This window comes from Vicugna pacos, chromosome 6 (assembly GCF_048564905.1).
Source record: "Vicugna pacos chromosome 6, VicPac4, whole genome shotgun sequence".
In the NCBI taxonomy this organism is placed as follows: domain Eukaryota; kingdom Metazoa; phylum Chordata; class Mammalia; order Artiodactyla; family Camelidae; genus Vicugna; species Vicugna pacos.
This window is the reverse complement of record NC_132992.1, coordinates 53,842,586-53,870,217: the sequence shown is the minus strand read 5'-3', so window position 1 is coordinate 53,870,217 and position 27,632 is coordinate 53,842,586. Positions and strand designations below refer to the sequence as shown.

The 27,632-nt window shown below is 36.9% G+C and overlaps 1 protein-coding gene across 9 annotated transcripts in view; it reads right to left on the bottom strand.

The window, feature by feature from the left end:
- The window catches only part of FRMD6 (FERM domain containing 6), a 212,127-nt gene that overhangs the window by 18,600 nt on the left and 165,895 nt on the right, over window positions 1-27,632 (bottom strand). For 8 of the 9 annotated variants that reach the window (XM_072963052.1, XM_031679042.2, XM_072963054.1 and 5 more), the window contains 6 exons: window positions 16,711-16,956; window positions 10,699-10,789; window positions 8,593-8,696; window positions 7,545-7,621; window positions 5,156-5,342; window positions 478-633 (listed from right to left, as the gene is read on the bottom strand). In XM_072963052.1, coding sequence (XP_072819153.1) covers window positions 478-633; window positions 5,156-5,342; window positions 7,545-7,621; window positions 8,593-8,696; window positions 10,699-10,789; window positions 16,711-16,809 — 714 coding nt within the window. In that variant the 5' untranslated portion in view covers window positions 16,810-16,956. The remainder of the gene's footprint in view (window positions 1-477; window positions 634-5,155; window positions 5,343-7,544; window positions 7,622-8,592; window positions 8,697-10,698; window positions 10,790-16,710; window positions 16,957-27,632) is intronic. The other variant, XM_072963055.1, reaches the window with a different exon arrangement.

Here is a 27,632-nt window from a genome sequence, read left to right as displayed (position 1 = left end):
TATCTTAGAGAGCCATGAGAATGTTTTAAAAAAGGGTAAACTTGCCCCAGAAACACAATACTCAATAAACGCTAGTTGCTGTGATGATGTTCTTATTACTAATGGATATAATGCAGGTATGGCTTCATTCCTAGGAGTATTAAAACTTACTGACCAAACAAGTTGCAACTGTTACTCCCCAAGGCAGAAATGCAGATTTGGGAAGGAGGAAAATAACTATTTCATAATCAGATGCACAATTTACAGCCACTTGTTATCTCAATATTAGAACCATTAAGAAGACTCCATCCCACTCCTAGGCCTGAGGAGAAGCGTCACTGAGTCCAAGATTGACCTATGGTGACAAAGAGCAGTTCAAATGAAACTCTTTTAAAAGCCCATTAAAAAAAAAAAGAAAAGAAAAAAGAAAAGACAACTGTAAATAAAAGCTCTTTCTGATCAAGAAGGTATAGCTGCAGACTTACTGCAGTTTTGTACCTTATACAATCTGTAGTAATGAACGGCGACGTCGTCCAGCCGGACGGCCTCTTTGATATATTTAAGATGAGCCTCAGAAGCTGTCAGTGCAAACTGATCTTTGTGCATGTTTGGAATGTGCTTCAGGATGTAGTCCTTCCCTCTCTTGGAAACAACCTGTTGGAATACAATAGGAGTGCAATGCAACATTTGTTGGAGGGATACAAGTACCACCCTCTCCCCCAAAATGATGAAGGGACGAGAACCAAAAATAGGCCATGTAAACTGGCTAATTTCCATTAGAAAACTCCCACACTTATTCTTTTTCGGACCATGTGTTAGGTTACCAGGCTGAATCAGCTAATACTAGAAGTTAGAGTCAATTTAGCTATAATACTCCATATCTAAGAAGAAAAATCACAAGGAATGGGAAAAGTATGTTTTCTTGGTTTTCAAATCATGAACAACAACAAAAAAAAACAGATCAACTTGCAAAATTTGGTACACATCATTGTTTATACTTGCAAAATTACTAGTGTCATGAAATACAACCACTGTCAGCACGTCTTAAGGTTCTGGATCCTACTTGAATCTTCTAAAATTATAGCCACAGAGTGGGAGGTTCTAAATGTTAATCCAAAGAAGGCAGCGGACTGAGAGGAATTCTCAGAAACACTTCTGTCTTTTGCATAAGAGGCTGATACGAACACTCTGTTTGAATACTATGAGAAAAGAATTTCACCCAAATATTCATTATAATTCACTGTGACTTCAGTTTTCACCGGTAAGTAGTCTAAGATTTTAGATATCAAGAAATATAGCATCCAGTAGCTGCAGGCTAAAAGAAAGGTGTTGATAAGTTAAAAGTTTTAGATGATTTCATTAAGATCATAAAATAAGGAAAGAACTACACAAAGTAAACAAAAAGCATTTTAGTGCTTAAAAGGATCAGAATTTTAAAATTAGAGAATTTTTAGTTTTTTAGCAATGTTTTTACAGACATTGATACTTTGTTTCTTCCCATGAATGTTTTAAGGAGAATTAAACATGAAGTATTAGATAATAATCAAGTTTTGCTGAGAACTCAAGTCACAGATGTTTCTTTCTAGACTCCGTTCACATGGAGATCATTTAAATCAGTGCTTATCAACCTTTTTCAGGTCAAAGAACCCATAGAAAATAATACTTGTAAGGGCAATAAAGTAGATGGTTTTGGGGATGGCAAGGGTCAAAGAAGCTAGCATCTCAGTCAGATGCCATGGCACACTAATTGGGAAGCTCTGATTCAAATGACCAAGAGTCAGTGGGCACCAGATGATAACTAGGAATGTAAATGCAGGCTAATTTTGGTCCAACAGACATTGATATGTAATAGCTTAACACATTTCGTGGTTTCTCTTCAACAACTGAAGCACTGTCAATCAGTGAAAAAAATTTATATTGAGCACCGTGATGTGAAATGCTGAAGAAACAGAAAAGTCTAAGTTTATGCCTGTCCTCTAGAATATGCTAAGAAACATTTTGTTTTACTGGGGGCAAGAGACAAACAGAGCACTTGAAAATAAAATACTTATGTTCAGGGTCTGATAGAACCCAGGGGAGGGGCACTGGGCACCAAGACAGTCTGCCCTGGGAACCACACCTGAACAGAGTCTCAGAGGACGAGCAAGAGTAAGCCAGGTAAAACAGGAGGTGGCTTCACCAGCTGAAGGAGCTGCAGGAAGAAAGGCCCAAAGTGTGAAACACCTCAGTAGGTGTAGAGATGCGGGAACTGCTAGATGTTTCTAGAGCATAACGTTCAAGGTGCGGGACAACCAGAAAGGAAGCTGGAAAGGCTAGCTGGGACCACATCCTGGGAAGTTCCGAGGTCATGCTTGGGAGCCTGGGCTTCACTCCGCAGGTGAAGGTTTAAATCAGAGGCAAAATCAACCCCTCTGCAAGCCATGGAGTGAAGACTGAAGCAGGGGCGACTCTCCACAGGAGTGCTGATGGGAATTGGAACCCAGGAATGAGAAGCAACGAGAGGGAGAGGGCGCTAAGCATTTAGGAAGTTAACAGCAACCAAAACACAAGGGAATTTTACTTCTTAAGCTGGGGGATGAGGAACCGAGTGTTTCTGTTAGAGGATGTTCTGGTTGACTGGACGTGGCAGGGAGAAAGAAGGGTGACGAGGAAGGTCCTGTGTGACTCTTCTGGGTAACCAGGTGGACAGCAGTGCCTCTAGCTGAGGTTGGGAACGCACAGAACTGAGGTGGGAAGATGAACCTGATTTGGGACATTTTGAGTTTGAGGTGCCTGTGGGTAAACAGCCATCTCACAGGCACAGGGCAGAGAAATGGATTTGGGAGGTGTTAGCACATAGGTAGTTGTTAGAAAGCACTAATTTGGATGAGATCTCCTGGGATGTGAGTGATTAAGTATCAAATGTAGTAGAGAAATTCAGGAAAAGAAGTGAGATGTGTCCACCGGATTAGGCAATTTTAAGGTCACTGGTGACCTTAGAGACAGCACCATGAGTGGAGGGAGCAGTGAGGAAAGAAGGCAGATGGGTGTGGGTTGAGGAGTACATGTCAGAGTAAAGAAGCTAAAAAATCAAATATACATCACTTTTACAAGAAGTTTTACTGAGGACGGAAGGTAAGAACGGTAGCTCTTATGTCCCTCCCTCTCTCTCTGCCCTGAGGATGGGGAGGTGTGAACCAAAGTCTGTTCCAACTGAAGCAGAGTTCATTTGAGCAGAGACTAAAGATACAGAAGAGAGACATCTCAGCAGAGACCTGGAGAAGAATGGGAAGTCCTATCAACAGGGTGGGGTGGAGAGAGGACAGCTGAGACTGTTGGTGCTTGAATAACCTGTTTTCTTGCTGAAGTTAAGGGGGTGGCTCCTCTCTTGAGAGTGAAGGAGATGACAGTCAGAACAAGGAGTTGACTTATGTTCGTTTCTTCAACACAGGAAAAGCTGTGAATTATCTCACCTTTTAAAGAGTAACAGCACAGCAGCATGTAAAGCAATGAAGCTAGAACACTCCCTTACACCATACACAAAAATAAACTCAAAATGGATCCAAGACTTAAACATAAGACAAGATACAATAAACCTCCTAGAAGAAAATATAGGCAAAACATTATCTGACATACATCTCAAAAATGTTCTCCTAGGACAGTCTACTCAAGCAATAGAAATAAAAGTAAGAATAAACAAATGGGATCTAATTAAACTTACAAGCTTCTGCACAGCAAAGGAAATCATAAGTAAAACAAAACGACAGCCTACGGAATGGGAGAAAATTTTTGTAAATGATGAAACAGATAGAGGCTTGATCACCAGAATATACAAGCAGCTCATACAACTTAATAAGAAAAAAACAAACAACCCAATCCAAAAATGGGCAGAAGACCTAAACAAGCAATTCTTCAAGGAAGAAATACAAATGTTCAATAGGCACATGAAAAAATGCTCAATATCACTAATTATCAGAGAAATGCAAATCAAAACTACAATGAGGTATCACCTCATACCATTCAAAATGAATGGCCATCATTCAAAAGTCCACAAATGACAAATGCTGGAGAGGCTGTGGAGAAAAGGGAACCCTTCTACACCGCTGGTGGGAATGCAGGTGCAGTCACTGTAGAAAACAGTATGGAGATTCCTCAAAAGACTAGGAATAGACTTACCATATGACCCAGGAATCCCGCTCCTGGACATATATCCAGAAGGAACCCTACTTCAAAATGACACCTGCACCCCAATGTTCATAGCAGCACTACTTACAATAGCCAAGACATGGAAACAGACTAAATGTCCGTCAGCAGATGACTGGATAAAGAAGCTGTAGTATATTTATACAATGGAATACTATACAGCCATAAAAATGACAACATAATGCCATTTGCAGCAACATGGATGTCCCTGGAGAATGTCATTCTAAGTGAAGTAAGCCAGAAAGAGAAAGAAAAATACCATATGAGATTGCTCATATGTGGAATCTAAAAAAAAAAAGAACATAAATACAAAACAGAAATAGACTCATAGACATAGAATACAAACATGGTTGCCAAAGGGGGGGGTGGGAAGGGACAGACTAGGAGTTCAAACTTTGTCGATACTGACAGGCATATGCAGAATAGATAAACAAGATTATACTGTATAGCACAGGGAAATATATACAAGATCTTGTGGTAGCTCACAGCAAAAAAAAATGTGACAATGAATATATGCATGTTCATGTATAACTGAAAAATTGTGCTCTACACTGGAATTTGGCACAACATTGTAAAATGACTATAACTCAATAAAAAAAAGTTAAAAAAAAAACAAAAACAAAAAAATTTAAAAAAATGAAAAAAAAACAGTAATTTTTTTCCCTTTGAAGGGGAAAAATGCTGCTAGAATTAAGAGTAAATAAGAAGGTCAAGGCCATGTAAATGCCAAAAGAAGGCTGGCAAATTTCAAGTTCCACCATCTATAGGATGGAGAGCAATCGTCTTCCTCCTTACCTGTAAGCAGGCCTATCGAGTACACGGAGAGACTGTGTGTACCCTGTTCTAAGGGGTGAAATGTGTATCTGCGCATGACAGAGGGTTTTACTGGCCATAAATCATCTGGGTTCCCATTTCTTGAATCATCATGAGTAGTGACACAACTGACTAGAAACCTGCTAAAGAAAACTCTTTAGAATTTGAAAACAGTGCCTACCCAAGATGGGAAGTAAGCCTCGGGCTCAAAGTATTTTCCATAGTGTTTATTCCTTTTGAAGTTCCCCAGGTCAGCCTGCAGGGCGAAGGCTGCCAGCAGGAAGTAGGCCTCCTCTCGGAGCACACACTGGGAATGAAGAACTTGTTTTCTCAGGTGCCAGTAATAATAGTATCTTGCTGCTCTGTCACTAGGAAAATAAAAGAAAACAGAACGCACATTTTGATGGAACAAACCAAAGGCATGTAAACAGAACCCAAATCCTGCTATCCATCTGGTGACAAGGCTCTTCTGTTACTGCTCCCTCCTCCCACCCTCCCCACTCACTGGAAAGGGGGAAGCTGCAGCTAACAGCTGATCTCCCCTGACTGCAGCCTCACAGAGGTCGCAGGGAACAGGGACCCCAAGTCAGATGACCCAGACTGCAAAGATAACAATCCCTAAGGCCTGTAACACTTGACTTACTCAGAGAATGGACAAAAGATCCGAATCATTCCACTCCAATGTGGCAAATACTACACAGAACAAGTTTTATAATAGAAGCCCAGGCATTTGTCGTCTGTATTAAAATAATTTTGCTACAATACTGCACACATGATATAAATGAGGATAAATGTGAGGGGACAATTATGGTTTTAATGTTATGAGGCCCCTTTTGGTTTTGTTTTTCATCTGAGCACATTACAAATACTCTAAGGCCCTTTCAAAAATATCTTGATTTATCTGCCCTACTAGAAAAAAATTTGCTTAACTATAAACAGTGGGTTTTCTTCCTCTCAGAATGAATGAACTGAAAACTTTCCTTAAATCGTTTTCTTTTAATTAAGTGGATGTTATGTTATGAGTGTGCTTTCACAGGCACATGTTGTAACAATCACAACGGTCCTCACAAATGGAAATGTAATAGTGCACTCATTACAATCCATTGAGGTCAGAAATAAATACAGTCCCCATTAAATACATTGAGTAAGAAGTGCTGACTGGGGAAAAACACGGTCAAGCTCCAAAATATGGCACAGGCAAAAAGAATGCCTCTGTCATCAAAGTAAAAATGCAAGAAAAAAAAATGTGTGTGTATGTATTTAATGCGTATTTGCCCCACTCTTATTTTTGGTTGAATGTTTATCTGAGATTCATAGCTCATTAATTGATAATAACAAAAATGTATGAGTTTATTTTAACCAAGATCATGTTTAAGAATGAAAAGTTTAAAAATAAAGCATTTATGTACTTTATTTCCCCTTGGGACAGAGTGCTTTCTGAGTACTTCTTTTTATAATGCTGACTATCCACAGTATTTGGACTAGCTCAACACTGGGGAAAGGGGCAGAAGTACAGGGCTGAATTAAGCATTTATTAGTCCCAGGGAGCTAATCAGTAATAATGTATTTTCTTTCTTTCCAGCACATTCCATTCCATTCTCATTAAGTAAATTGAGTAAAAATTTTATATAAACTGAGAATAACTAAAAAAGTTTCTCTGCCTTTAAAAAAATTCTTCATGGGCCAATTAATGTATTTTACTTCATAATTTGCATTTGGCAATAATATGAACATTAAGAGCAAATCTCAGATATAACTCATTAGTCAAATGTGTCTGTCTCTTTTACATGGAGCTTCTCAAAATTTAAAAATAAACAAGTAAAAAACAGAGTTCACATTTCTGCTATTTTCTATCAGCCAACAAAATCACCTCTGAAAATATTCCAGCACTGCATCCTCCTATACCAGTGATTAACTGAGCTTCTGAATTGGTGAATTCTGAGTCTGTATCATAAGCATAGTATTATTCATGCACCCACCTCCAGAAAAAGAATTACCTTCCCCTGCCAAACTGCACCTAAGATTCTCAGAGGGTAGCTCCATTGGGCATAACCTTAGCTTTAAAGCTACTGCCAAGAACAGAAGCAAGATCCCAAAAGTGAAAAGAAAACCAGGCTGTATAAACACCCTGCATTTTTACAGAACAGAGTTCTTGCTGCTGCCCCACTCCCCACCCCACCACCAGAAAACATAATCCACTAACTAACTTCTCCACTTTTCACAAAAGTGTTATTTAGTTCTTTCTTAAATGAAATATCTTTTTGGTGACTGATTTGTTATGGAAAGTGTGGAGTAGAGAAAATGTGAGCCAGTGATATTGTTAACATTTTCACTGACAGTCTAACATTATCATTCATTCATTCAACAAATATTTGAGTGTCCACTGTACCCCTATTTTAGGAACTGAAGATACATGTGTGTGCACAAAGATTTTTTTAAAATTCCTGCTCTTATGGACCTCATATTCTAGCGGGTGGAGACAAACAATAAACATGGGCACTTTATGCAGAACGTCAGAAGATGAGAGCTATGGAAAAATAAAGGTGCGGAATCTCTGCCTGCCCTCACACCTGATCAGTCGGCCGTTCTCCACGTAGTACTGCACGCGGAAGTGGATGATCATAGGAGGTCCAAATTGGTCAATACCCTAAAACAGGCACACATAAAAAGCAAGCTATGTTTAGTCACTTTGAAAGTAGGTTTCAAAAACAACAAAATACCATTATTTACAAGATACTACATTGAACAGTTTCATCTACTTCTCATGAGTGGGGGCTTGCAGTGGGTAGACAGTGGTCCCACAGGGATACCAGGCGTATGCAAAACCAGGAAGCTATAAAGTCTCATCACTGTAGCTGATACGCATTCACTGTAATGCCAATGACAACATAAGGGAAGATAAAAATAAATGCCAGTGGAAATTTCTAGCTGAGATCCAGCTCCTCTCTCAGCTCTGTCCCCTGTGGTGACCATTTGCTCCTCATTACAAATGTTCTCTTGTTCCTCTGACATTCCACATACCAAATTCTAACATGCTGTTTGTTTATTTAGACATTCATGTTCCTATTTTGTAGTTGGCTTTGATGTAGCCTTCCAGTTTACTCCAAGAATTCTTAAATACAAACTGGAGGATCTAGGATTAGAAACTGGGGATTATTCCTGATTTGCAAGAGTGATCCTGGAAACACTAGGTAAATTCCCACGGAATGCTCCCCCGTGTAAATGGAAGGCACCAGTTTGATGAAGTAACAAAATATCAAATGTAAGAATAGCAAAACTAGATTGTAGAATGACTAATAATTTCTAGAACATCAGTTTTGACAACTAACTTGGCCAAAGAAGACGAACAAGTACTTTTTTTTCCACGCTTTCATTTCAAAACATTATCCCAAGATTACTAAAAAGTTATTACCAGTATTATTTTAGCAGACATCCAAAATCTATCGTGATATGCTATAAGCTATTAATACTTCATTAATGTGACATTTTAGAACTTAAAATTCATTTCTCTTTCCCATTCTTTACCGTATTAAGTGTTAAGATATTTTTCTAATATATAATAGCTAAAATAAACCCTTTAAAAAGTCAAAATAATTTTGCTCATAAATGTAATCTCACCCAAGTGACTTCGTATTGTCGTACCTTGCTGGCCTCTTTCTTCCATTCTTTTGGACAATACTTATAAAGCTTTTGTGACAACTCCATATACACATGTTCATTGTCTGCACATTAACAAAAAAAAGGAGACAAAGTGATAAAGAAAGGCTAAATTTTTTAAAAGAAAAGAATATACAAAGAATTTTTTTTCAAAAAGCCTCAAGATTTATGAATGTACTCTGAATTCATGTATTATCAAGAAAACTCAACAAGATATTGAAGAATAAAACAGTCTATGGGGTAGATATTAATGAGATTCTTCATGAATTATCTTGCTTTTGCAATACAGAACACACACAATTAAAAACGTGTAACATTTACAAAAAGTGTTAGTAATATTCCAACACTTGCTTTTACTTAGTTTCTAGGGTCATTATAACTTACAGTCTAATTTCCAACATTGTGGGTGTTATTTGGTCTTAGAAAAACAAGCTCTCTCTCTTTCTCTCTCTCTCTCTCTCTATATATATATACATTTTTTTTAATACACTACCACTGTGTCTCTACCATCTGACAGTTCAACCACAGCTTTACACTTTAGGAATTCTCAAGCACACATCAATTCTGTAAAGCAGGTAGAGCAGTGATTTCCATCTGACATGAGACAAAGCTGAAACTGAGAGAAGTCAAGGGACATGTCTAAAGCCACATGGCTAGCCTGTGGTAGAACCAGAATCAGAACCAGGTCATCTGATTCCTGTTCCCATGTTCTTTCCCCATACTACAACCTCTTTTTTAAAAAGGACATCTTAAAAACTCTTATTCTGAAACCTAAGGAAGCTGTAAACTGGTTTTATTAGATTGACTTGTTAAACAACAAAGATAAATAGCCTGGCTGTAGCTGGAATAAGAATTAACTTTGAGTACAAAATGAAAGTAAAGTAATTTAGAATCTGTACGGCATCTTATTCCTTCCTGGCTCTTCCCTGAAAGAATGACTTAGGGCTGTACTAACATAAGGACAGAGCTGAGCATTCGTGTTTTTATTGCTTTCACTGCCACAGGAAGACCTGAAGAGCAAATGGTTGACTCCTCACTTCCTGATGTGCTCCCTGCTCCAAGCTCTCTGGCCTCTCCAGAGCTGTCTTTTTAGACTAAAACAGTTCACATTTTAGAACAGAACTGGTTGATCCATTGATCATGATACACTTTCCAATCTGCCAGATCTAAGCATTTTATGATACTAACCAGATCCTCAAGATTTCATAAGCCTTTAAATTTTAACCAATGCCAGCAGTAGAAAATGATTCATTCCAATTATAAAATATAAATATATTTCACACACAAAAAAATAGCCTCCTTGAAAAACTGAGCAAAGGTTTGAAAGGTTTTTGGTATCTAGAAGACTAAATTAGAGAAATCTTAAAATACGACTTGAAAGAAGAAAGTTTTAAGGAATGGCTGCACTTAAACTCTGGGAACTTAACTCTAACTAAGGTGCTATTGGGAGAGAAAGCTTATATGAAGCCCTTTACTTGAATCTTCTCACATAAAGTATACAGAAGAAACTGATCCCACATCCCCAAGTCACATGTTCTGACTGGAAAAAAGAGAAGGGGTAAGGAAGGAAAAACAAAATAAGAGTAAATTAAGAGATCACTCTGTTATACTATATATTCAACAGCAAGAGAACTTGAATAGAGAAAAGTCAGTTTCACTGTATCTAAATGCCTTTTAATGTCAAAAATTATAAAACAAATTAAATTACAAAACCATCCAAGATGTTTTCCTACTAGCTCCAGCTGCTCCCTGATTGCAAAGAAACAAAAATCAAGCTTGGTTCATTAAAATGTAAAAGAGCAAACACATAAAATCCAAACTCTTAAAAAGGAACCAATTTTTATGTTCAAATCATAATAAATACATGGCCCAAAATTCTAAATCTTATAAGACATACAGAAGAATTAGGTTTAAATAATGAATACTAGATTAAAAATGATAATCAGTTCATGGGTATTTTGAACATCACAATTATGTAACAATATGCCCAATTTAAGTTACAGCTATAAAATATCATTTCCTCAGGGAGAGTTGGCTAAATCCACCAGAAATGGGACTGAGACCTACTTTGTATAACACTGAGTCCAAAGAGGTGACAGTCCTTTAGCCTGAGTAGGTCACACACCTGGACCAGCAACTGGTGACACAGAATTTTAACCTGTAGGAAAAACAAAAACAAAACCCCCACAACTTAAGATAATAATTCAACCAAGTCCACACACTGAGCCACAATCAGGCAATGCAATGCATCCTAAATACACGCCTTGAAAGGACAAGCTGACACTAGCAAAACAACAGTTGGAAATCACTTTAATCTGCAGCTGTGTTTCACTAACGATTATTACAATACAAATGTCTACAACGTGGTAATGAAATACCAATGCAATCTTGTACAAGACTCATAAATCTCACGATACATGGACAAGGCCTTGGGTGCACAATAAATATGTGTTTCACAAGGAACCCAAAACAGCCTAATCAGTTTATCAAAATGATTCATTTGGCAAGTATCTCTACAAGGAAAGTTTTCCTCTTGATGGTCTGAGCAAAATGCTCATATACTGCACAATGAGTTAATACCTTGCTTTTATTTATCTTAATTAATCACTTTTATTGATATATCTTTTAAGTACCCAAACCAGTGTTTTTTTCTGGGTCCTAGTATAATTCAAACATAATAAAACCATATTAACTTGAAACTCTGGGGTTAAGTTATTCTGAAAAGTTACATGTTGAATGATAAAACAGTCTTTAAAAGGTTTTTAAAGTCTTTAAAAGTTTTAACGACTTTTCAAATGTTTGATGAAGTATTTTGGGGGATAGTAATTCTAATGAGTCTGCCTTGCTGAATTCAGAATCACTAAAGCTTAAGAGTGTTGAGATTGACATTAAGGACCATCCAGGGCAATTTCTTCATTTTAAAGAGGTAGGGGAAAAATAAAACCAGAAAGCTTGAAGTATATGTAGCTAGTAGTGGCAGAGACAGCAACTCACAACTTTGCTAATTTGTATATTATTTCTATGTGTACATTATTAAAATATGTGCAACATATCAGTTTATCATTTTAGGTACATATATTATGGGTGGCATTTCCTCTCACATCTGTACTATTAACTTGCAACTTCTTTCTTCAATTACGATGCCAGTAAGTTTTAACTATTACAAATTCTAAATTAGTAAACTCTGAATTAATGACTTTTTAATCATACCTTAAAATACAGCCCAGATTCAGAAAATTAAAAAATGCTGAGATCTGCTCAGCAGCACCAGGGACTCAGTGAAGCTGGGACAGTGACTTATTTTATATTCAGGATAAACAGCAGGCACTCAGTAAATGTCTGATGAATGAATGCCAGAGGCCTGATTCCCCTGTGGGCCCCTCACCTTCCTTCTGTTCCATGACTACAGACTACTCTCTGACCCACTAAGCAGATCATTTAATAAACGTGCCATTCAAGAATTTAGGGGAAATGTATCAATGCAAAGCCAACACCACTGGGAGGATACATTTGCCAGGAGGAAATCAGGATCATCTTCATTCACTCAAAAGACTTTGGATTTGAGTTACTATGTCACTGTGATTCCACTTTACAGATAACCTTAAATAAAGAAAATGATAAAGTAAAGGAAAAAGTGTCAAATGTTACATAAAACTGAACTATATACTACAAATTTTTGAGACTTAAAATCTCATACAGTCTAGGAGTTCTTTAATCCTTGGTTTTGACTGTATTTAAAAATGTCATATACAAAGTGCTCTAGATAAAATGTGATAAAGAGTTAAAAGAAAAATTCCAAACCCCACACTGTATGTAAAATAAACACTGTTGTAACTTTGTGTAACTGCTGTTCAAATAATGCTGTACATTTCCTCCATGCATCTCATATAATTATTCTTCTTCCTCTAGTTTAAATCAAGTACTTGGAGCCTACTGATAAAGCTCTTTAACATCTATCAAGGAAGTACAATGTTCTTGTTCAAGAACTGTAATTAAGTAAGGCTGTGGCTCTGAAGTTGTACCTGCTGTGAAAACAAATTTAAGTCTTTTGTATTTGCATATTACAAGTCTTTAAGGCTACATTTTAGCTGACTGTGAAATTTTTCAAGTTCTTTAATCTTCAGGAGCAAAGGGAACTTTAAAAACTGCTATAGAGTATGAGGTATTAAGAATAAGAATTAAAACCTTATCTAAAAATATACTCTATATGAAACTTTTTAATAAGAACAGCATTTGATTCTAAATGTCAATGGTTGGTTACTGAGCAAGAAGGTTTAAAATAAACTCCAGAAAAAAAATTGTTCACTCTTGTTTCAGAAGTATAAGCTCTTAGCCACAATTTACATCACTAAAATATTTTGTGGCTCTTACATTTACCATCATTTTATTTCCTAAAATTTCCAAGTTTCCACATTTAATATTTATCTAATGGATTAAAATCACTTAGAACAGTCCCCATTAATTTAACTAATGGAGAATTAAAAATGCTGAAAACACTAAATTTACCCCACATGCAGGAAGGCAACATTCCATCAACTATACTTGTCAGGGAACAAACTTTCTTTGTTTAAAAAAAAATACTTAGAAATGATTTTTTTAAAAAGAAAGCATTAATGAAATAGTCTTTGTTATAATTAATTTGTTCCACCACAACTCTACAAATACCAACTGCTACTTTCTGAAGACAAAAATAACACTTTGTCGAAAACAACAGTCCTTTGACAGTCCTGATTTGGTTTTCTAGCAGTGAAGGGGGCTCCATACTACTTAACCCAGTCCCTCCTCCCTCCTTTGGTCCAACAGCTTGCTAATGAGGAGTCTGGACATGGTAGGACCATCTACATACCCTGGAATAAGAACAGTATCTACATGGAGTTCAGACACTCCAGCAGAGTTTAATTAACAGAGTGCCCTAATAAAATGAGCAAACAGTTCAAAGAAATTAAAACAAGTGCTACTCTATTAAGTGCTCACTTACTGAGCAATTCCCAGGTCCCAGACATGCAATAAGCACTTTATGCCCATTATATCTTTATATGCTCGCAGTGTCCCTGTGAGGAGAGTAAGATTACCCCCACTTCATCGAAGAGGAAACTGAAGCAAAAAAACTAACTTGCCCAAAGCTGTACAGTAAGTTGTGGAGTAGTTCCCTGTGACTCTAAAGCCCTCCTTAATCGTGATGATATATGGCCTTACAGCCCATGATTATAGTCCTGACTATCCTGTAGAAATTCTTATACTAATTTTGCAAAAGAAGATAATTGAAGTGTAAAATTAATCTCTTATAGGGAATTACAATGATAACAGCAGCTACTATCTATGTGCTAGAAATTATGCTATTTGCTAACCCTTAACTCTCACAATGACCTTGTACCATAGGTATTATTTCACAGGCGAAGATGTTAAAGCTGAGGGAGGAGGTTTAATGAATTTTCCAAAAGTCACTCAGACATGGCATTTGAATTCTGGTCTGTGTCTTTTAAGTCCACTCATGTTTTCTCTTTAGCATACTGCCCCTTAATTATTCCCCATAAAGCAGAAAGGGAGCTAATACAAATCAAATACCTACTATGTACTAGGTACCAGACAAGTTGCTTTCACAAATGAGGAAGATGAGTGAGTTTAAACAACTTGTTTAAAGGTCACAAAACCAGTAAATTGTACAAGTCAAAATATAAATAATCTTATAACATTTCTCAGCAATAATGATGACAGTTGTATCATTATCACTAACAACCACCAACATTTACTTTGTCTTTACCATGTGTCATGTACTGTTCTAAGGCTTAGGCCGTTAAGACGATGTCCAAAAAACAGTCCATTAAACAGTTCTGTAGAGTGAAAGAAAGTAAGTGGTGCTAGCCTACATGTCTCTGCCTACCTGGCTCAAGATTTTAAAGTATCTACAGCACCCGTTCAGGGGATGTTGTTAAACGCAGATGCCTACGTCCTATGCTAGACTTATTAGATCAGCATCTCCAAGGAGTACAGTCCCACAGTCTGAGTATTTAACAAGCTCTCCAAATAATTCTGATGTATATCAAGTTTTAAAACCACTGATCCACAGGAACAAATGGACTGGCTATCTGCCGATAATAATTCTCCATAATTCTCTTCCTCAGCTGAGATTTTAGTACAAATTAATCAGCTCCTACTCTTCCTCACTCAGTTAGTCTCCCTTCCAGTTACCTGAGGTCAGTAAGGTTTTGCTCCATATCCTTTACGTGGATATAGACACACATATGAACATGTGCACACATATTCTACCAGGTGGAAAGACAGGAATGGAATGGAGAGTAGGTTCTCAAGTGCTCATGCTATATGTTTACGTACATTCTTAAAATTTAGTTGGTATCTTTTTTATATAACTGTATAAAAGAACTCAAAAAGCATATTCATATATATATGTAAATTACATTTTAATATATTTTGTCAGTGTCCATACTGGCAAAACATTGTCAATTTTAATTAGGCTTCAAAAACCAAATGCTGCAGAAATAACAGTCTATCACTTTACACGTCCAAAAACAACTTTGAGTACCCTGAAGAGGAATGTACCTATTCAACAGAAATTATGCCCAACAAATTGATAATGTTCATTCAATAGGCAGGTTTGATGCTCAGACAATTCCTGTGAGCAAAAACAAGGTTATATCAGTAACTCAAGAAAATGTGGTGACTGTCAGAATAAAACCAAAATAATCATGGTAATAAGCAGCACCTTTTTCTATATAAAGTTTTAATGGAGCTATTTAAATGTTATGCAGATTCAGTATACCATTTACAAATATTCTTTTGTACAGAAACTGGGTTAAAAATATAGTAGCATATAGCAAAGAAAACTAATTCAAGGCATGCACTAAGGCAATTTTTTCCTTAATTCCATTAGAATACAATCAGTGAAAGAAAGAATACGAAAGCTGATAATAGGAGAGGGGCTGAAAAACGCTAGGTATGACTGTGATGCCCATAAATTGTTTGGAAGTCTCTACCAAAGCTAAACATACGTATACTTGATGATTCACAACCCACTCTCAGGTATAAGCCCAGAAATGAATACATATGTGCATACACATAAAATACTCATAACAGTTTTGTCCATAATAGCCCCAAACTTAAAATAATCCCATATCCATAAATAATAGCTGGATAGAGAAAATGGGCATACTCATACAATGAAATGTTATACAATAATGAAAAAGAAAGAATAACTGTCACATGCAGAGCATGGATGAATTTCACAGGCCAAATGCAGAATGAAAGAAGCCAGATGCAAAAGTAAGCACACCACATTATTTTAGCTGCATGAACTTCAGAAACAAGAAAGTTACTCTATGGTGACAGAGGTGGGAATAGTTATTACCTTTTGGGTAGAGACTGTTGACTAGGAGGGATCACAAAAGATCTTTCTGGGGTGCTAGAAATCTACTATATCTCAAACTAGATGATGGTTACATGGATGTAATATACACTTATGAAAATTCACTGAGATGCACACTTAAGATTCCTATACTTTTGTACATAAATTGTAATTTAATTTTAAAAGTAAAAAAATAAAGTATCATATTCCTCAATGTTCAAGTTAAATAAGAGAGTTAACTCTGACTCATAAACCATAAGGAACAGCTGAGTGTTCAGATACAGAGCCTATTCTTGAAATTGGCTAGACTTAGGCTACAGGCCACTATTAAAACAATGATCACAATGCATATTAAAAAGCTAGCAACTGTATATTACCATTTCATTTGTGTAGGTGACAACTCAAAAGTATTTAAAAAGCAAACACATATATCAATAAAAATTATATTTCAATAAAAAATTTAAAAATAGCAAAGTGTTCGCAGTTTTCTATAATATAGTAACCAAAATAATTTTACTGGTGAGAGAATGTTGGAGGCAGCTGCACTTGAGCCATAATTCAAAGTTTATACCTGTGTAGATGACTTTAATTCCCTAATTCTGCCACATTATTAATGGTCTCATTCTGTCATGATTTTGCCCTTAGCCAAGTCATAACTTGAACAAGGTCACTGGTGAGAACATCACTATTTAAACATTTCTCAAGTAGGATCTACTCACATTTATGATGATGTTCAGAGATTCATCATTGGGAAGGAAAATACACACACTCCTACGGTCTTGCATGACTCTGTTGTTATGGAAGTTCAGTTTGTTCATTGTGTTGTGGGCTCTCTGGTGGTCAGGGCTGGGCTCCGAGTCCTCGGCAATTCCTCTGGTTCCGAGCACTCCAAAGCCAAACTCTGCTCGTCATCACACGCCCTTACAGGAAAAGCATCACGATGTTCCACTACGTAGGTTTCATAGCTGTAAAAAAGCCCGAAAGGAGGCCGTGAATGAAGGCGGTGAGCCTGGTGAGGACAGAGACGGGGAGAGGGCAGCAGTACAACTGCTCCTGTTGGCACAGGCGAGGGCTGCCTAGTTTCATCAACGAGAAGGCACCGAAATGTACTCTGTACTTTGCCCACTATCAACTGTGTCAGAACTTTCATTCACAGTCATGTATCAAACATGGAGCCAATGAGTGCCTCATACATTCAAGGCAGTACCATATACTGCAGGGCTCACAGAAGCAGAGGCCTGCCTTTGAAAAGTGTCCAGTCTCACTTGGAAGACAAGGAAGGGTTCTGAAATAAACATACAAAATGACAAAACAACACCGACAACAAAATTCTCAATCCCTCTCTTTTTCCGTCCATTACAATCAAACAAATAAATGCCTTGGCTCTTACATTATACTCTTTCTTCAACCACTGTGGCCTGGCTTCCACTTCCTTCTCTTCACCAGCATGGCTTTGCCACAGGAAGCTAGTAATCTCTAGACCATCAGCAGAATCCATAGGATTCACTTTGACTGATCTCTCTATGGATGACACTCACCAAGGCTGTTAAGCCCTCCTTGCAACTTTTTTCTCCCTGAAATTTTATGGTACTCCTCTCTCTCCTGATTCTCTAATCTGTCAATGCAAACTTAATTTTTCTATTTGATTTCACCAATCAACTAATGCATAGAAATAACGAGACTGCATATATCAAACCATATTTGTATACTATGGATTCTGGATACTGCTCATATTTAATCAGTTTATTAAAATATGTAATTTTATTTTTTAACTTCTCTCAGATTTTCAGTGTATACAATTGTGTTTGTAAGTAATGAAGATTTTTATCTCCAATTCTCAATAATCATGCCTTTTATTCCTCTTTCATGTCTCATTGTGTTGCAAGACCTTGCAGAATAATTCTAAAACAGTGGTGGATATTTCCTACTTTTAGTGAATGTGTCCAGTATTTCATATATTATTGCTAATATAACACTATTCAACCAAAGTATATTAAGACTACTTGCCTGTCAAACCATTAGTAATTACTTACATTGTTTCTTTCCAGCTATATTTGTGGAATATATAGGAATTTCTAGGAATATGGAATTGTCTTACCAGGCAGAAAGTATAATCGTACAGTTATAATAGAAAAGCTATTACTCACATATATCAAAGCATAAATCAGACAGAATCCTGGCCTATTTGCTTAAGGTTCAATGTCTACCTGTTATCGGCAAGAAGACAGGTGAGAATATATTCTTAAATGGCACCATGAGTAAATATAAACTAGTATTTCTTTTTAAAGTATAAATAAAATGCCACCCACAAAGGATCTACTCAAACTAAGTAAAAACAAATGATAATCTTATATACACTATTTCCTTACTAGGAAGGTGACCAAAAGCCCCTTTAGGAATATTCTGCTCTTCTTATAACATAATAGCAACTGTTTCACATCACCCCAGAGTGTCACCAGAGGTCAGTGCTACAGTTCTCCCCAGTATGGGATGATCAGCCTACCTGTTCTATTACCACAAACTAACTGCATACACACAAAAATCCAGTCACCCATTTGAAGAATGCACACTTTTAGTTTAACAGTACCAAAGCACCAGTTGGAGGACCAGTGCTGGGTGCATCAGGATTACCTGGGTGTTTGTAATAAATACAGAATCCTGAGCACAGTGACATTGCTACTTGCTTGTAATCTCCAGAGTCAGGACCTGGGAATCTTAATCTTTAAAAAAAGTTCCCCAAGTATCTCTGACATGCAGTCACACAGAGAAATCACACTTTAGTTAACAGAAGGAAGGTGTTGAGCTGAGGGTTCAATATAATACCTTGATAGTATACACTGGGAAAACATCTTGAGGTATAGAATTAGGGATAAGCAACATATGTGAAAGACAGCACACATCATCACTATAACGGAAAAAAAGAAAGTCCTCAACATTTTCAAAGGTGTAAATTCCTAAAACAGGTCAAATTTGTGTACTCAGAATATTTTCCTGAAAAATGTTACTAGGTGATCTAGGGATAAATAAGTTGGGAAAGCAAGATATCCTATACATACCCTCTCTTAGAAATTCAGAAAGCATTAAAGGCTCTGAGAAGTCCTGCAGGCAACTTCTTAAATTTGTTTAACTTAGTATTTCTCAATCTTACTTGGGCACAGAATATTTCCCCTCTCCTCGCAAGGTATCTTTACTAAGTTTCTATAGAATAATATTCTTAGGCATACTATTTGAGAAATAGTCTTAAAACTATTTCATTGTCAAATATAATTCACGGTAAATTTGTCGCTATGAATTGATATATTCCAACACTCAGGACTCCTCTCTGATATTAAAATCTTTTCAAGAAATTATAAGCTATGATTAAATGCATCTTATTTAAATTCAAACTCTAAAATGATATTAATTCCAATATAATTATTTAAACCTATATTTCAAATTTAATTACTCATATAATTTTCCATTTCTAATTAAACCAACTAAAGAGGGGTATTTCTACTGACCTACTTTCTAGACTTTAAAAAATAAACTAGGGAAAAAATATCTTCTGAGGTTTGGGATGTTTCCAGAGCATCATTGCAATAATTTTAATGTTACATTGAGTGAAATTTTTATTTATTGGTTTATTCATAGTTTAGATAATGCAGCATAAAAAAGGATAGCAGAGGATTACTGAAGAATATTTAATGAAAGTAAAATCTTTAAGAAGTAGTACTGCTTCATTGTTGCATTTTCTGCTTTGAGGATAGCAAATCAGAAAAGCCCTGAGAGAGAATTAGGATTTTACTTTACCCAGGCCTGCCTTTAAGCTGATTAAAAAGTTCCACTAAAACAGCAAAATACACGTATCTCTAATGTACTTCAGTATAAAATTAAATCTTAAATTGGAGAGTCCTGGGAGAGAGAATTAGACTAAATTTATACCAATTTTAATTGTAAAATTTAGCCTCTGAGCCACTGGCTACTTATTCTGTGTCCAAAGCTAAGTCCCAACTCAGTCCCAGGAAGGCACATTCCCTGCTCCAGGGCAGCCCTTGTCTATTCAATAATCCTGGCATAGATATCTATGAAGAACAAATCATGTCATAGTATCATATCTTCCAGACAACAAAACACTTACATAGTGATCAAACCCCATCCTGCCATCTTCATGAATACACAGCATACAAACAAAACGTTAAGCTATGAGACTTCCCCACCTGAATTTTACAGCCACATTATTGTAAGTCTCTTACTTCCTAATCAGCCCCATTGTTTACAAAATTACTTCATTTCTTTTAAGAATCAGTTAGCCACCACCCAGTATGGATACTCAATACTTATTTCTATTTTTTAGAAATTATTCAACATAACCTTTAAAACTGGGTCACCTTGGAATAAAAGGACAAACCTTAGTTCATTATACTGTATCAATACTGGTTCATTAGTTGTGACAAATGTACTATATTCATGGAAGATGCCTCAAGAGGGAAAGTAGGTACCTGTGTGGTATGGAGGAACTCTGTGCTATCTTTGCAACTTCTGTATATTTGAAAGTATACTAAAGTCAAAAAGTTTATTAAAGGAAAAAACAACCAAAGGCACCAGAAACTTCCTACCCACGTAACATGTGTACAGTCTCACTTTTAATGGAGGCAAAGGTGAATTCTCAATTATGAGATTGTCACCTTAAAAAAAGTGAAAGGGTGGCAATCTGATAAAGAAATTCACTATAATGCAAGCATAGTTATTAGACATATCTCAACAGTCAATGAAGTATCTTTAGTATCTAGCAAAGACAAGGCAAAAACTATCCTGGAAAACTGGACTGCAGAGATCCCTGTCTTCTAACTTAATCACTGCATATTTATGAAGCTCAAGTTACACACACAGTACTGGAATACTTACTTGCTGAAAAGCAGAATACAAAAGCAATAGAAGATGTGCCCCCCTATACCCAGGAATTCACCATCTAGTTAGGGATATAACACTGCCAAGACGCTTAAGATGATGATACTGTCCCTGCTTCCCAAGAGCACAGACTCTGATGGGCAATTCTTAAGGAAGAATAATAAATGACACTATTAGGTATGTGAATACTGTGGCTAAGATCATTTTGTAATAAACAGTATATAGTCTTTTAATGTATGGTGTCCTAAAAGTGACATCAAAATGCCCTTGGTAAAATTAGCTTTTTTTTTTTTTGATGTTGTTCACTCATTCATTCAGCATATATGCCTTAAACACCTATGTGCCAAGGGTTGTTGTAAGTGTTGAGTACAGAGCACCAAACAGAACAAATATCCTACTCTAATGGAGATACATAGACAATATATAATGTAGATGGTGATATGCACTACAAAGAAAAATACACCCAGAGCAAGTGTGGGAGTTGATGACAATAAGATGGTAGTGTGGATGCTATTTCATGAAGGGTTGTCATGGGAAGCACTTCTGATAAGCCGACATTTGAGCAGATACCAGAATTAAGAGAGGCATGTAATTTATTTCCTTCCTTCCTTCCCTCTAGCCATCCATCCACCCAAGGGAAGAGTTTTCCAAGTAGAGGGGACAACAAATGCCAAGGTTCACATACTCTTCAGAAGAGGCAAGATAGCAATGCTATCATACTTACTGTGTGCCAAGGGCTGATGTTAGGTACTCATGGTATATTAAAGCAAATCACCGACTCTTTGCCATGCTTCCCATTGAGAGGCAGAATCTATTTCCTCTTCCTTTGAATCTGGGCTGGCCCTGTGACCAGCTAATGCTCAGTCAGAAATTCTGCCTCACGGACAACTCACTTGTGCAAACAATGTGTCTGTTATTCTGAAGCACTACCTCTACACTAACGCTCAGCTCAGTAGCTTGCAGTTGTTCTTTTTCTTGTCTATCTCCTTTATTCAGATCTTCTTAGAGCAGGGTCACTAGCTATGTGGGTATGTGTGTGAATGTGTGTGCATGCATGTGTCAGTGTGTATTTTTAATCTCCAATGGCAGGCACATATGTTCATTAAAGGTGGGTTGTTTGGCTTACTACACACATGTCCTTGGACAAGGAAGATTCTCCAGTGGGGTTTCTTAACCTTGGCACTATTGACATTATGAGCCAGATATTCTTTGTAGAAAGGGGCTGTCCTGAGCACTGTAGGGTGTTCAGCAGCATCCCTGGTCTCTACCCACTAGATGTCAGGAGAATCCCTTCACCTCCCAGTTGTGACAACCCAAAACATCTTTGAACATTGCCAAATGTCAACCTGGGGGCAAAATCACCCACCACTAAGAACCAACTGCTGAGAACAAGTTTCCTTATAGAGTCACTATGGGGCTACTTTTTACCATCCAGCTGTTTTTTAAGTAGTAGTACAACTCTTACTAAACACACACTTTCCCACTAGAGGTTAGCAATTGAGTTCCAAACTCAGAAATCTGGCTTGAACCTTTAAGTGAAAAGTTTCAACCTCTTGAATGTCTAATGACCTCTATCTTCACAACAGCTTTGAAGTTTAGCCTTCTTGAAACTTCAGTTTTTATTGGAGTGTACTGCCAAACTTCTCATGTAAGTAGACTTCCGTTATTACTAGGTACTTGTTACTGGAGAGTCCTATATTTTGATCCTAGTACCTAGAAATATAAACACTGACCTGGAAACAAATGATACCTGATTTTTAATTTTTCTGTATACACTGTATTATGAGGATTTTTTTTCTTAAGGTCATTTGCTTAAAGACTCATTTTGGAACCAAAGAATTATTTTCCTCATTTAATTTGAAGAGTAAATAAATTGAACACTTTCTACTTCATGGCCAGTTTTGCAGTTATTGTTTTATCTAAAGAAGAAAGTAGCTGACATCTATCAACTATCTAAAGCCAAATCCTCTGGAAAGAACATCAGATTCTTTGCTGCTCTCTCCTACCTCTGACCATTGTTACATAGATAAATGAGGGACTGTGAAAAGCTTAACATCACCTCCTATACGGTTGAACCTCAGATGTTTAGAGACAATATGGACAGAATACTGATTAAGAAGATAGATTTAATGTGCCCAATCAGTCAAACCTGAATCCTACTCTAGATTCTACAATGTGAGCTGTATGTGGGCAAGGAACCTAATCTCTGAGTCTGACTCCTCTTCTGTAAAATCTGTACTATTGGCCTACTAGGATTATTGGTCAGATTAAGTGAGACAATACATATAAAGCATTAGATATCAAGTTGTTGGTGGCGGGGATGTTCATTAAAATAACAGTCATGAGTTGCCAGGTCATGAGAAGACACATCTACCACTGACTGCCAAAAAATACATATCACATAGAGATCAAGAATTTAGAGCCAGATACAGAAACTGGGCTAAACTCTGGGATGTCTACATTGAGGAGGAGAAGTTAAGTATATTGTTGCTTGTAAGTGGGACAGCTGCACTGTATTATGTATTGAAAAAGAGGAAGTGTGAAAGAGTACGTAGGTTCAAATGTGTGCTTGTTGACCAAATGATGGAATGTAAGAAACATCTGTTTTCATCTGCTTGGTACCATCTCCCCACTGGGGAGTGCCCCTCTCCCATTTGGTATTTCTAGTGGGGCTATCAATCACAGTGTGTCCCCTACTCTGGAAGGGTGAAGAGATGATGGAGGGTAGGGCTGTGACTCAAGGCTGACCAGAGTATGCCATTCTTCAGTCACAGTGCTTGGTCTACAGGATGAACATATAAGACAAGCAAGGCTAGAATCCCTCCATGAGATCTATTATACAAATGCTGATATGGAGAGGGCTGCTCATCTCTTTGGATTACTATTTGTGAGAATGAGATGAGCCTGTTATTGCTGGTAATCACCTTTACATGGTAAGAACTTTCCTGAAGAAGGAAGTCATCACAGAGGAAAGAGAAGCTCAGAAAGCATCCTGATTACATCATTTGAACCGCCACATCTAGCTGTATCTGAAGCCAGAGACTGTTCCTAAGAATTCCCACACAGTGAGATCGTCAGCTAATTCTGCCACTTGCAACTGAATGAGTCCTTTCTAACACAGCCCATCTGAACAAGCTGATTTACTGCTTGATACATTCATTCATTAATTCACCAACTGTCTACTATCACTAGCTACCAACATTAGTATTTATTTGAGAAAAAACATAGCTCTAAGTTTTAAAGTTTCTCTCCATTCTACAACAAAGGAGAACATTTTCTATGATGAATATTCACCATTAGCAAAGACCTGAAAGGCAAAAAAAAAAAATCTGAGCAACTGAAAAGTTCAGGTGGTTGAGTTGCTGTTCAGACACTACCGTTCTCCAAGAACACTATATACAGCAAGTGATTTATAGGTATAATGCATAAATTCATTTAAGGTAAACATAGTACACAGGGCAATTAATTCATAACCGTAACTTTCAGGAATATCTCATCTTGAATATTAATCTGTAGGTGAATAGTCATCTCTTATTAAAGACTACTATGTTTTCTTTACTGAATTGTGCCGAATATGCTTTTATTGTGTTGTTCATTTGTAATAAATTACAGTAGCTGAAAAAAAATGCTTTTTCTGCAAACAAAATAGCTAGGAAGCATCAATGATATATAATCTAGGAATTGGTCAGTTTACAGTATAGTAGTAGCAATTTTAGTAAAAATAGCTCTAATTTGGGTCCTATTCATAAATTAGGTAAGGGGAAAATCATTAAGCTACTTATCGAATGCAATCTAATATGGACTATAACCTGACTATAACATCATTACACCATACAGCTATAAGTAGCTGTGTATGTCACACAAAACGCAGTTATTGTAATATATAGTAATTGCATGTAAAGTGTGCAAATATGTAAATATGTATTTATCTATTTTAAATATGTAAGTATATGTATGTATTTTACATATACAGCATATTATATAAAATATGTACATATAATACAAGTAACAATTACACTTGAAATGTAATTATTTAATCGGTTGAAAGGTTAAATTTGCAAAGAGGCACTATAACGTGCTGCTTAAGCTTGGACTCTGCAGCCAGGCTGCTCTGATTCGGATCCCAGCACTGACACTTGCCATTTGGGTGCCCTTGGGCAAGTCTCCTTACATCCTTGTGTCCATTTTTTTCATCTCTGAAATGGAATTGTTGCAAAGATTATTAAATGGGTTACTCGTTTACTACCAGGTCACAATACTGACTTCCTAATATATGGTGGCCATAACCTATGTATTGTCATTAATCATATCTTGAGTTCTACAAGAAACAGTGTTTTTCTCCTATTAGTAGCTATTGGATTGTTTCATTTTTGTATTTAACTAATGAGATTTGCAGCACTTTGAAGCTGGGAATGGAAAAGAACCTTCCAACAAAAGTGCACATGAATTGGTACCAAGTAATGCTCATCATACTCTAATGAATAAAATTCTATAGCTAGTCTTTGGCTAGCTATATAGCCAAGAAAAAGGAGAAAAGGGATAATATAAGAAAGACAGGCAAAGAAGCTTTATATTGCAATACAGAGAAAAACTGGTGAAATCGATGTACATATAAAATGTAGTTAGCAGTATAAATCACTGCAACCAACATGACTCTGTAGTAAGAATCATAAAAATGCTTATACCTTTCGATTCAGTAAACCAACTGCAGGGAATGTATAAGAAGGAATATAATTCAACCAAAGCAATCACATTTTTGATCAAAAGTAATAATGAACCATTATCCATCAGAGTACGAACTGGGGGAAAAAATCTAAACAGTCTAACAACAGGAATGGATTAGAAAATTACAGTATATCAAAAATAATATCAATAATAAAAAACACCATTTACTGAGCACACTCCCCCAAATCACAAATACCTCCAGAGCCAAAAATTATCCTGTTTCATTATGTTTTTAGAACAGAATTTGCAAGAATAAAGTAAAGAAATCCCCTAAATAAAAGAGGTTAAGGGGGAAGAAAGAAAGAAAATAAAGAAAAAGATCACAAGTTTTTGTTAGTCAATGAACAAGCATAAACCAACTAGTACTCACTTTATTGACTCAATTACAGACATAAAGTAAAGAGTAATGATAGCAGTGGTACTCAAGGAAATGAAACCACCACTTTTTTTTAATGCTTGATATTAAAAACATATTTCTGCAAAGCACCATTCTGGTTATACGCTCCCTAAGCAGAACAGTAGTAAACATAATTCTGTTAATCAACAATTACACTGGCCTCCCTCCTGGAATTCATAAAAGAAGTAGTGGGGAATCTTCAGAGTTATTTTAAATATTTCAAAGTCTGATAAAATTAGCATATAATATCTCAAGGGAAATTAAAAGATCACTCAAATAATTTCAGCATCATTTTTAAGTGCTTATTTTGATAGCACAGTTTTACCTGCCAGATTAAAAAAAAAAGAAAACAAATGACTTAATTTATTTTGATAGACAATCTTTCCAAATATAAGACCCAAGGAAGGTTGGGGAGAGGAAGAATAACAAAAATGATCCTCAGTGGTCGAAAGGTTGGGATAGATTTAGTCGCTATATATACATTTAAAAATAATCTGAGTAAGAAAAAAACCCCTTCCATCTCATCCATCGTTCTAGTGGCCTTCTCCTCTGCCATACCTCCTCACTGTTCTCTCCTGGATTTCTAAATGTTCTGCTTGCCTCATTCTTTAAATCTGCCACCCCCACAATGCTGCCAGGGTGACCTCACTAAACTGTACACTTGATCTTGCACCTCACACCCCCGCTCACATTCTTCAGTGCTACAGCACCTCTATAGGATAACACCTCAACTCTACAGCACAGCAATCTCTCACAACCAGGTTCCCTCCTTCTCAGTGTGACTGTTCTCCAACTCATGTTTTATATTACTGCAGTTCTTTTCCTCATGGTTCCCTGAACAAGTCTTGCTCTCATATTTCCATACTTTGGACCATGGTGTTTCCTCCGCCTATAATACCCTCCTTGCACATTATTCTACCCACCACCCACCTCCAAGAAAGAAAAGTAAAATATTTTCGTTCTCCCTGGAAAACACAAGACACTGGTCTGTGCAGCACGTCCCTACATCAGCAGGCGGCTGAGGGGCATTCCTCCTGCACTCTCTTCCCCTGGTACTTGTCAGGAAGTCTGTCTCCTCAAAGAGGACTGGAATCTCCTCAAGGCTAGGATCTGCCAGCATCTCTATGATTCTAATGCCTGGAGTAGGACTGGGTCTGTAACAGGCACCCAGTAAGGTGTGCTGAATAGATTACTTAGAAATTTACCAGAAATGTGAATGAATTCCCTAGCAGAATCTGAAAAAAAAGGGGCACATATTAGCTTATTGCAAAACAGAAACAGACTCACATACATAGAACTTTAAATAATCTAAAGCCTAGAAGTAGGATGAGTGAGCCTGCAGTTTGACATGTCATCCAGGACCTAGTTTCTTCCTGGTACCTTGGAATCACCACACCTTAAAGTTGACATCTCTCAGAGTAGTCAAATAAACAAGAATGCAGAGGCAAACGAGAGTGCTGATACTCATCCTGACTGGATGTCTTCGGTTATAAGCACCCTGTCACTGGGCAGGGGCATGGAATAGTTTGATTAGTTGAAGCCATTCCGGGCCCACCTCCAGCTAGTAGGATCAACTTCCCCTGAAGTACGTGGACATCAAAACAAAAACCTGGGTACCTTTGGGAAGTTGGG